This window comes from Calidris pugnax, unplaced genomic scaffold (genome assembly GCF_001431845.1).
Source record: "Calidris pugnax isolate Ruff unplaced genomic scaffold, ASM143184v1 scaffold111, whole genome shotgun sequence".
Classification (NCBI taxonomy): Eukaryota; Metazoa; Chordata; class Aves; order Charadriiformes; family Scolopacidae; genus Calidris; species Calidris pugnax.
This window is the reverse complement of record NW_015090872.1, coordinates 5,260,448-5,271,015: the sequence shown is the minus strand read 5'-3', so window position 1 is coordinate 5,271,015 and position 10,568 is coordinate 5,260,448. Positions and strand designations below refer to the sequence as shown.

The 10,568-nt window shown below is 50.9% G+C and overlaps 1 protein-coding gene across 2 annotated transcripts; it reads left to right on the top strand.

The window, feature by feature from the left end:
- The first annotated feature begins 441 nt into the window (after positions 1 to 441).
- On the top strand, positions 442 to 9,523 carry LOC106890265 (transferrin receptor protein 1-like). Of its 2 annotated transcripts, none has more exons than XM_014945954.1 (12): positions 442 to 558; positions 729 to 868; positions 1,746 to 1,915; positions 2,223 to 2,342; positions 2,964 to 3,049; positions 3,168 to 3,231; positions 3,575 to 3,642; positions 4,011 to 4,078; positions 4,465 to 4,546; positions 5,463 to 5,684; positions 6,155 to 6,295; positions 6,590 to 9,523. In XM_014945954.1, exons 1-12 carry the CDS (start codon positions 502 to 504, stop codon positions 6,830 to 6,832), a joined length of 1,461 nt encoding a protein of 486 aa, XP_014801440.1. In that variant the 5' UTR covers positions 442 to 501; the 3' UTR covers positions 6,833 to 9,523. The 2 variants fall into 2 exon arrangements, with proteins under 2 accessions (XP_014801440.1, XP_014801439.1); XM_014945953.1 differs by lacking the exons at positions 442 to 558; positions 729 to 868 and adding exons at positions 1,010 to 1,101; positions 1,251 to 1,390.
- The last annotated feature ends 1,045 nt before the right edge of the window (positions 9,524 to 10,568 follow it).

Sequence of the window (10,568 nt, the reverse complement as noted above, 5' to 3'; positions counted from 1 at the left end):
TGCTCCAGACCCCTCACCAGCTTCATTGCCCTTCTCTGTCTTTCTTGTAGTGAGGGACCCAAAACTGGACAAAGTGGTGGGGCCTCACTAGTGCCAAATACAGGGGGGCAATCACTTCCTTTGTCCTACTCACCACACTGTTCCTGATACAGCCCCACCTACGTGGCACCAAAAACTGACCCTCCACCCCACACACCCCTGGCAGGCAGTTCCTGGGGCAAACAGCGCACGGGCAGGGTTTGAGGCAAAGTTCCAGTTGTAGAGTCCCACATGCGCTTTGCCTGGAGTAGGACTGATCTGTTAGTATTCAGCATCTTTGTGTATCTGTCACTGTCGGGTAGCTGTCAAAAATCTGTTCTGGAGTTGGGCATTGAGGGGCACAACCCTTCGCACCATTACATATACTTGCCTTGACTCGCCTTTCTTGCAGAACAAATGTGTAATTAATGTTCTTTGCTTCAGGTTGCAAATGCCCAAGCAGCCGGAGCAGTTGGTGCCCTGATGTACCTGGACCCCTCCGATTACGAGAACACAGATACGCTTGTCCCCTTTGGCCATGTGAGTATGCGACTGGCTCCCCTCTTTGTGCTCTAGAACCTTCCTCACTGTGGACTGCAGGCTGCAGCAGTCTTTCTGCAGGCCTCTGGCTGAGCAATGCTTCCTGCCCTCGTGTAGATGAAAACTGTTGGACTCCTTTGAGACTTGAAGATTCTTCTTGCTTTTCACAGGCCCACCTGGGAACTGGAGACCCCTTCACCCCAGGCTTTCCTTCTTTCAACCACACCCAGTTCCCACCAGTGGCATCTTCTGGACTACCTCGCATTGCTGTTCAGACTATCTCTAGCAAAGCAGTAGGCAAGCTGTTCAGGTAACTGCTTCTCCTGGCTTGCAGGCTAGGCTGCTGTGGCCCTCTTGCAGGGGTGAAACCCTTCGCACCATTACATATACTTGCCTTGACTCGCCTTTCTTGCAGAACAAATGTGTAATTAATGTTCTTTGCTTCAGGTTGCAAATGCCCAAGCAGCCGGAGCAGTTGGTGCCCTGATGTACCTGGACCCCTCCGATTACGAGAACACAGATACGCTTGTCCCCTTTGGCCATGTGAGTATGCTCTAGAACTTTCCTCACTGTGGACTGCAGGCTGCAGCAGTCTTTCTGCAGGCCTCTGGCTGAGCAATGCTTCCTGCCCTCGTGTAGATGAAAACTGTTGGACTCCTTTGAGACTTGAAGATTCTTCTTGCTTTTCACAGGCCCACCTGGGAACTGGAGACCCCTTCACCCCAGGCTTTCCTTCTTTCAACCACACCCAGTTCCCACCAGTGGCATCTTCTGGACTACCTCGCATTGCTGTTCAGACTATCTCTAGCAAAGCAGTAGGCAAGCTGTTCAGGTAACTGCTTCTCCTGGCTTGCAGGCTAGGCTGCGGATGGTGTTGAGGTGCTGTGAGCCCAGGGAGCTCTCTGCTGGTCTCTGCTGTGTATCGCAGGGAGCTTACTGGAGCTGGCTGGTGAAATGAGACTTGTGTCCATATCTCATGTCTTAAAGACTAATCTTAATCTAGTGTTGGATTCCTTTTGGCCTCTGTAGCCTACTTCTTCCTGCATAATCAGTAGGACAGGTCTGCAAGCTGTTTTCTGAGCATGCCCTGAACAAGGCTTCAGTTGCAGGCTTGCTTTTTTCACTGAATAGCTGAATGAGGTCAGAGCTGGATAATGAGTTCAAAGGATCTCTTTTTCCCCCCTCAGTAAAATGCATGGAGAGGAATGCATTCTGGAGTGGAAAGGTGGCATCATGGGATGTAAGGTGATGCTGAACAGCACGAGCAAGATGACAGTGAAACTGACCGTGAACAACGCTATGGTGGACAGGAAGATTCTGAACATCTTTGGTGCTATCAAGGGATTTGAAGAACCAGGTAACAGCAGCTGCCTCGTGGCTCAGTCTTGAGGAGAACCCTTCCTGTTCTGTGGTCATCAGAATGTGATAGCTGCTCCCAGACAGACACAACCACTTCCTCAGCAGAACCAAGACCCTTCCTGAAGGGTCAAGGAAAAAGCTGAACTGTGCTGCCAGAGGAAGGCTAAATGAAAGCAAACAGGGTGCCAGATTCAGGGGTCAGACTCCATACTCTGGTCCTAGTATGGAAGCTCAAAGCTGCTTTTCTAATAAATGGTGTTTGCAACCTGAAGCTTGCAGCTTAGATCTCGATGTCTCCTTTGTAGATCGATATGTTGTGATTGGAGCCCAAAGAGACTCCTGGGGCCCAGGAGCGGCCAAGGCTGGCGTTGGAACTGCCATGTTGTTGGAACTTGCCCGTGTGATCTCGGACATGGTGAAAAACGGTAAGTATTTGTGTGCAAAAGCATGGGGATGGGGGGTAATGCGGGTTTAGCTCTGTGTGTGTTAATGTCGGAGAGCCCAGTTGCAAAATAATCATTTAGGAAGGCATAGGGAATCTGAAAAAGCTTCCTGAGATGCTATTACTTGTCCAACGTAGACAGCTTGTCTGCAGTGAGCACTTGCTTCCAAGGGACTGCCTGCTTGTATCTGGTATGGCTTAAATGCAGGAATGTCCTTAAATAACATGCAATGCAGACCTCAAACTTGAGCTGTCTATTGGACAGCCAGGCCTGAAAGTAGGAAAACAGTGAAGAAGCTGACCAGCTGGAGTGGTGGGGGCTGCATGGTGACACTTGGTGTGAGTGCTTTTGTCTCTGGGGTCAACTTTAGGCTCAGCTGAATAAAAAAAGAGGGAGATGCAGATAGCATGGCTTTTCTACGCAGCTCTGCAGCGTGGGGGAGGCAGGGTGCAGTGTCTGTGCAGCCACTAGTGTGCACGTTTGCAGCAGCCAGAATGCTTCAGCTCTGTCCAAGGAACAGGCAATTCATCAACCCAGGTCCTCAGTGCTAATTTACATCTCCATGGGGGAAGGGCAGACATCTCAGTGTCTCTCTCTTTGCAGGTGGCTACAAACCAAGGCGCAGCATCATCTTTGCCAGCTGGAGTGCAGGAGAGTACGGAACTGTGGGTGCTACTGAATGGCTGGAGGTACTGTTGCTTTGATAGATTTCTGTGTGATGACTCTGGCTGTCATTTCCCTTTGCTACGGATTAAACATTCTGGTGTTGTACTGCTCATCTTAAAATACTTGTTGTTTTTTTTCTAGGGATACTCTGCCACACTGCATGCCAAAGTCTTCACTTACATTAACTTGGATGCTGCAGTTGTAGGTAACTTGCTATTCTACTCTTAAGTTTCTTGAAACTGAGTGGGACCAGAAAAGCTTGAGAGACATCCCTTAAACTCCAGGAATGGGGACTGTGGCAGAGATTGATGCTGGGTGTTTGGCTGAAGACTGGTGTGACTCCATTATTCTGTTGTCGTTGAAGCTGGGAGGTTGCTGCAGCCTGAGCGTGTAGGCAGCTCTGCTAGGTCCCAGTAGAGTGTCTTGGGTCTGTCAAGGATCCTTTGGCAACAAGTTGTAGATCAGTTGTTGCTCAGTCACAGGCCTGAGCTGCTCTAGCAGTAGCTGTTAATTGTGCCAGCATGTCAGACACCCTTTCTTTTTTGCAGGCTCCAGCCACCTGAAGATTTCTGCCAGCCCGTTGCTGTACACCTTGCTGGAGAGAACTATGAAGGGGGTGAGTTGAAGGGTCTTGGGCTAATCAAGGTGACTTTTTAAGGAGGAACTGAAAGCAGCCAGAGCTGTACTATGTCACTTTGCCCACCTGGCACCTTCTGAGGAGAAAGCCTAGTTTAAGAGAAAGGGCTGAGATACTCCGGAGGGCCTTGTCTGAAGTCAGCTGGGCTCTGGGAATTGCAGTTTATGCATGCAGAATCTAAAATCAGCAAATGCCACAGTTCAGTGTGAGCTGAATGCCTGTCGTGTGGAGAAAGGTCAGGGCAGCACACCTGACTCTGGCATCTGCACAGCAATGCAAGCTCCAGGATGGACCTGGAAGCCCAAGCAGAGATCAGAACGAGTGCAGTGACTGTCGTCTCTGTGCAGGTGAAGGACCCAGCAAAGAATTTGGAAACCCTGTATGACAGAGTTGGCTCTGACTGGGTAAAAACAGTGTAAGTATTGTCATCCTGCTCTTTGGGAAAGCAAAATCTCCATAAAGGAGCAAACTAAAGGGCTTCTGCTCTTTGTGCTGGAGTGTTGTACCGCTGCCTGGCATCAGGCAAGCATGAACAGTACAACATGAATTGTGCTTGGTGCTGCCCCAAGCTGCCTGTAGGCAGCCCAGGCACCTTTTTGTTGGGCAAGAACAGCCTTGTACAAAGGCTGGTGGCCCTAAATGGCCAAGTAAATCTCGGCCCTTGGCTGGGACTCCTGGCCAAAACCAGTCTTGTCTAGACAGGGTAGTCCATTTGTCTCAGAGCTTCATCTCTAGGGCTCGTAGCTTTTCTCCTGGGATGTCCAAACCAGTTAGTAACTACTCAATACTTGTCTTTTGCAGTGTTCCACTTGGTCTGGATAACGCAGCGTTCCCTTTCCTGACCTACTCGGGAATCCCGGTGGTTTCCTTTGGTTTCTACAATGTAAGTATTGCCTGCCTGCCTGCTGTACTCTTCCTGTGGGAAGTGCTGTAAGATACCTGCTCTCCCATATGGCAGAGCATAAGGTGCTGTCCCAGCCAAGCTCATTGTCCATGCAGAAGCCTCTCTTGGGGAGGAGCCTCTGGACCTGGTGGCTGTGGCAGTACGTGCTGCAAAGGCTGCTCCTGGGGCATGGTTGGTCTGCAGTCTCTGTTCCAGAGTCCTGAGTGCTCTTGTTCTGCTGGGAGAGGGGACACTTGCTCTTCTGGAGGTTCAGATGTCAGTGATTCAGAAGCTAAAAGCACTAAAAAGACGTCAAGCTGTTGCTGCTCCAGTGAAAGATTGTGCCACAGCCTGCTGGTCAGCAAGCAGAGCACATTGGGGAAGCAGCACCGCTGGCAGAGCGAGTACTAACTCAGACTGGTCAGGGCTGCTGCTGCAGCTTGGGGCTGCCTGCTCTGTTACTGCAGGTGTGCAAGCTGTGAGCCTTTCTGGTAACGGCTTTCTCTGCTTATGAATGCCTGGATTTTTTTAGTGTCAGACTTGTTCCATAAAAAACTTGAGTTATCCTGCCAAGAAGGGTTGGAGGGTCCTGCCAGCACATACCAAACTGGGTGCTGGTGTTTGCCTGCCTGCACTTCTGCAGTGAGCTATGAGATGGGGAGGGAAGGTCTATAAGTCTTTGGGTTTAACAAACTAACAGAGCATGCTGCTGATTGTTGGAAACTCTGAGGGACAAGATGCAGGACCTCCATTCCCTTCCTCTCTGCTTTGAAATTTTGCCCCTCCAGTCTCTCTACTTAGTAGCACGAGAAGGTGGAATGTGGTGGAAGTAGCAAGCAAATTGTAGTGGGAGCAAACTGTAAAATCCTAGCTGGAGAAGCATTCTTCCCTAACCTTAATGCCTTCTTTCTTGCAGAAAGATAAGGAATATCCCTTCTTGGGCACTACTCAGGACACTGTGGAGAACCTGAAGGCGACTGACAACTTGTATGCTCTTATGCGTGCTGCTGCAGAAGTTGCTGGACAAATAGCTCTCAGGCTGACCCATGATCATGAGCTCTTCCTGGACTTTGAGAGATATGGTGATGAACTGCTAGCGTTCCAGGAGAAGTTCTTGCCCTATGATCAGGATGTGAGGGTAAGAAAGTCTTTGAGTGCACTGGATCCCTGTAGACTGTTATGGGGCCACGTGCCTCTGGCTACAGCAGGGTGGACATCTTCCTCCTTGGGGCACGAGAGTGTAGCAAGATGTGACCTGAATGGATGTTCCTTTATAGATGCAGCTTAGGTTCCTTTATAGGTGCAGGCAGAGTACCCGTGGCAGACAGATTTAGCTAATCTGGCTGTGGTGAGCTCTTGTTTTCTCCTCTAGTTATCATTCACAGCACTTTGCATCTCATTTGCACTTCTGCTGAAAGCCTAGAAGAAACTGTGGGTGGGGAGACACGTCACTGGGCTCAGTGACCTCAGAAGAGCCTGCCAGGAACTCGCTCTGCTACTTGGTTAAACTGGCAAAAAAAAAAAAAAAAAACCTAACATAACACTTTCACTTGGTTAGAGAGCAGCAAAAGAAGAAAATCAGGTTTGCTAACAGCTCCTCCCTCGCAGGCGCTGGGGCTGACCTTGAACTGGCTGTTTTTTGCCCGTGGTGACTTCCAGCGAGCTATAGATGCACTGAGAGGAGACATCGCAAACAGCGACAGGGAGAACAAGATCATCCGCAGAGCCCTGAATGACAGGATCATGAAGGTGGGTATTTACAACTGGTTTTTCCCTTCCTCACGAAGGAAGAGAGCGCTGCCTGGGACGGGCCTCTCCCTTTTAGGAGCCACGGGCACTGTGCAGACTGGTCCTTCTTCTGCTTGCTTAGTGTCAACGGGATTGACTCCTGCGCTTGCTGTCAGGAGAGGGTCTGGCCCTTGCAGAGCTGCTGCAGGAAAGGGCTGGGTGAGGATCAGAGGTTGGGAGCTCCCGATGGAGCAGATTAGGGAAGAAAAACTTGGCAGGTGAGAGTACAACCCTAAATTTGCATCTCTGCTGCAGGTGGAGTATGACTTCCTCTCCCCGTACCTCTCGCCAAAAGATGCTCCCTTTCGCCACATCTTCTTCGGCAAAGGTTCCCACACCCTGCAGAGCCTGCTGGAGAACCTGCATCTGCTGAAAACCAGCAGGGACAGCGTGGACGTGAACATGCTGAGAGAGCAGCTGGCCCTGGTGACCTGGACCATTAAAGGAGCTGCCAATGCCTTAGTGGGTGATATCTGGGATACAGACAACGAATTCTAGACACGGCAAACACCTGGTAAAGGTACAGGATTAGGGAAACCCACTCCCTAACATGGCATAATTTTTTCCTGTAGATTTTCTGGCAACAAATTTTTTTGACCAAAGCTGAGCATAAAATTTAAATTTCACCTTGACAAATTCACAGGAGGCAGTTTTAAAGCAGGTACTAAGATTACCATGAAATCTCCTCTGGCCAGGCTCCCGTCTGACCACAGTCTAAACCGGTCACATACAGCTGCTTGTGGGGCTTGCTCTCCAGTGTACTTGAGAAATAACAGCTTGGGTGACTCCTGAACCGGTACCTTGAGTGGGGAGGTACCTCATCTATTTAGAGTTTTAATTGTTTGCCCCCCAAACCTAGTGACAAGATAAGGAACGGATTCCTCTTAACGCTTGTAATGAGGATCCCTTCTCTGGCAGGGAGCTACAGAGGCCAACCTGTAGTTCAAAAATAAAACAACATGGTAACAGCCCACAAGTGCTGATTATCAGCAAGCTCTGAAGTGTCCGGCCTGCCTTTACTCAACAGCAGGGTCCCAATGACATCTTGAAGGCTTGCTTCTGCCTCAATACCCAGGGAAAATGACCCAAAGATTATCTAATGCCCCCTTTATATCCTTAGCTGGCACCTCAGGGAGTCCTGTGACGTTGAGAAATGGCTCTAGACTGACACTTCAGACCTTGCTGCTCTGGGGCCTTTTGTGAAATTGAGTCTCTTGCTGGACAAACCCTGTTTGACTGATGCCGTTTTGATGGCTCTTGTTTGGCACTGAGATATTTATTTGTTTATTTATTTATCAGTGACAGCGTTCACTATAAATGGTATGTTTTTTTATAGAAGATAATTATCGGAAGCAGTGCCTTCCATAATTATGACAGTTATACTGTCGTTTTTGAATAAAGCAGCATCTGCTATTACAATCAAATATGATACTGGAACTTTGCATTTAAAATAATCTAAACAGGCCCCTCCAAAAAAAAAAGTCTTTGAAAACTAGCAATTAAGCTTTCTGTGGCAAAAACACGCCTCTGGAAGAAACTTAGAGGTGTAAACCTGGTAGCAAGTCTCCAGGTTTTGTTCCAAAATCATCCTTGACATAACGAAAACCTGGGTGAAAACTCAAAATACTAGAAATTTGGCTTCCCTGCGGTGTCTGTGCCTCCGTGGGCTTCAGACTCCCTCTCTTCCCTCCTTTTCTGGATGCTGTGCACTCGCATGGGGAGCACAGCTTCCTTTCTGGCCCCGCTGGAGGGGCTTGATGTGGAGCCCTCACTCCACTCACAGCAACACACACAAACTTCTTGTACTTTGGATTAGGCATTGGCCCGATTTTATTTTTATTTTATTTTAATTTTTTTTTAAAATGGCAGCTTCCTGCAAACTTCCAGTACCTTAGGTATCGTGAAACCTAACTGACATTATCGGGAGCAGTGTCTCCCATAATGTGTAAAGAACAAGGTAGTTTTTGCCTACCACAGTGTTATATCGGAGGCAGTGACCTCCATATGTTGCACTATGGGTGTACGTAATTATCGGGGACAGTGTTTCCCATAATTGTTCTATGCTTATCATGCAATGTCATCTGCAAAGCTTGATGGTTAGTATCTAACACGGATCAATTTGCGGCAGTCCTACTTTTTTTCCCACTCTCCTGTGGTGATGCAGATACAAACTTTGGTCTGTTATGTACTTCTCTAGACTCTTACCTTCTCCGTAGGGTGAACTGTTTCAAATAGCTGTGCTGTCTTGAAGTGGCTTCCTGCCTCCTAGTCTGCCTCTAGTGCTTTGAATGTTTAGTGGAAATTAGGCTTAGTTAGACTGTGTGCTCTGCGATTTAGTGAACTTCCTTCAAATCAGTTGTGAAGACTTGGGGAATTAAAGGTGAATGTAGTAGGCCTTGGGGGCTGACTGCTGTCTGGAGGACTCAGGTCCCCGTTCTAGATGGGGGTGTATCCTGCCCAACTCCAGTCTTAGGTGCTGTGTGGAGGGGGGGAGATCAGTGGCACCTTTCTCGTGGTGCCCCTCTGCTCCCTGACCTGGAGCTGAAGGCTGCTGCTGTCTGACACCTGCTGATCTGTGCTGCCTCTTCCCAAAAAGCAGCTGGCTGGCTGTCCCCGGCCGTGCGCTCTGCGAGCAGTTTGATCTGGCATTTGAAACCTAAAGCCAGCGAGTGACCTGAGCTCCAGCAGTAGCCCTTGAGGGGAAAAGAACGCTGTTGACCTGGTGCAGAGACCTGGGCCACCACCAGGAATGGGCAAGGGAAAGCTCCCAGCCCAATTATTGAGCCTCAGCGCTCACGGGCTTGGAGGGATGGATTTTCATCAGGAAGCCCAGGCTCGTGCAACTCCTTGCTCTTCCCTAAGTACCCTGCTGTCTCTGAGGCACGTGTACAACCCTCTCTGTGTTACTGCTTCCCGGTGACACTTCTCTGGATGGCATTTAAGAGCTGCTGTCTGGGAGTCCTCATGGTAGACTTTGCATGCATTTTGATGTCAGACTTAAAAACATGCGCTTTGCAGCCAGCAGAGAAAGACAAAGCCTGGCTCCTGGCTCGGCAGCACGACCGTGACTACTGGGGTGTCAGGATGCCGTGCTGGGTGCTGGCGTCCGACTGGGGTGGGGGTGCTCTAACTGTGTTTCTGGGTTACCTGCTGTCTGCTTGAATAAAGTTTTAAAGCCTGAACACTCAACTCCTCTCGTGGGTTCTTGCAAAGTCGCGATGCTCTTGTGGCCACGGGTGAGCTTGGGCAGCTGGGGAAGGGGGGGGAGGCTGCTCTCCTGCCCCAGCAGGGCTGGTAGCTCCCGTTCCACCTTGTTGACTTGCAATAGCAAGTCTGAACTTCACCGTGCTGCTCGGTTGAGTCCTGCCTGGTGACAGGGGTGAGGACTCTGTCCGCAAAGCCCTTTCATGGCTGGGTCCTGCCTCTTGGTCACCCCGTTGACTCTCAAGAGCTGGTGGGGGGTGGATGGTGGGAGGATGATGAAGCATCAGACTACTCATGGGTCCCAGCTCTGCAGGTCTCTGCTGCTAAGAAGGTGGCTGGGCAGGGCTGTGCGTGGTCATGTCTGTCCCCCGGGAAGCCAGAGCTGTCCCCTACCTCCTCTCAGCCCCCCTGGGTCGAGGTGTGGGTTGATACGTGGTTACTGCTTAGAGCCCCGGGGAGCTCTAGCAGAGCGGGAGCTGCATCGCCGTCTGCAAGAGGCCAGTTGGGGTGAGACTGCACTGGTTTGGGGCTCTGCATTTTAAATAGGCTCAGCTTTTCTCCTCTGCTCCCCCCCCCCCATCCCTGGTGCCAGTCTCGCCTCCTCCGTGAGGATGCACCATTCGGGGCAGGAGGCGGCTTCTCCGGGAGCCCTGGGGGCTGTCCCGGGGCAGCTCCGCTCCCTCCTCTTCCGAGGGGGATGATTTTCTCGTTGGAAACAGGTTGTTTACCGCATCTCCCTGCCCAGACCTGGCGGGGCTCCCCGGGAGAGGCAGGGCCGGGGCTGCCCGGAGTCGGGCGGAGGGAGCTCGCGTGAGAGGGGGGTGGTGCAGCCCCTCTTCCTTCCCCCCCCACCCCGCACCCGGGGGCAAGAATTTGGGCCGTGCGGGACCGGCCCGCGTGTCCCGTTCCCCCGCGTCCCTGCGGCGAAGCGCTCCCGGGACCCGGCGCTGCCCCGCGGTGAGTCTGTCCGTCTGTCCATCCCCGCTCCGTCCCACCCTCCTTTCCCCCCACCCCTCCCGCCGTTACGTAA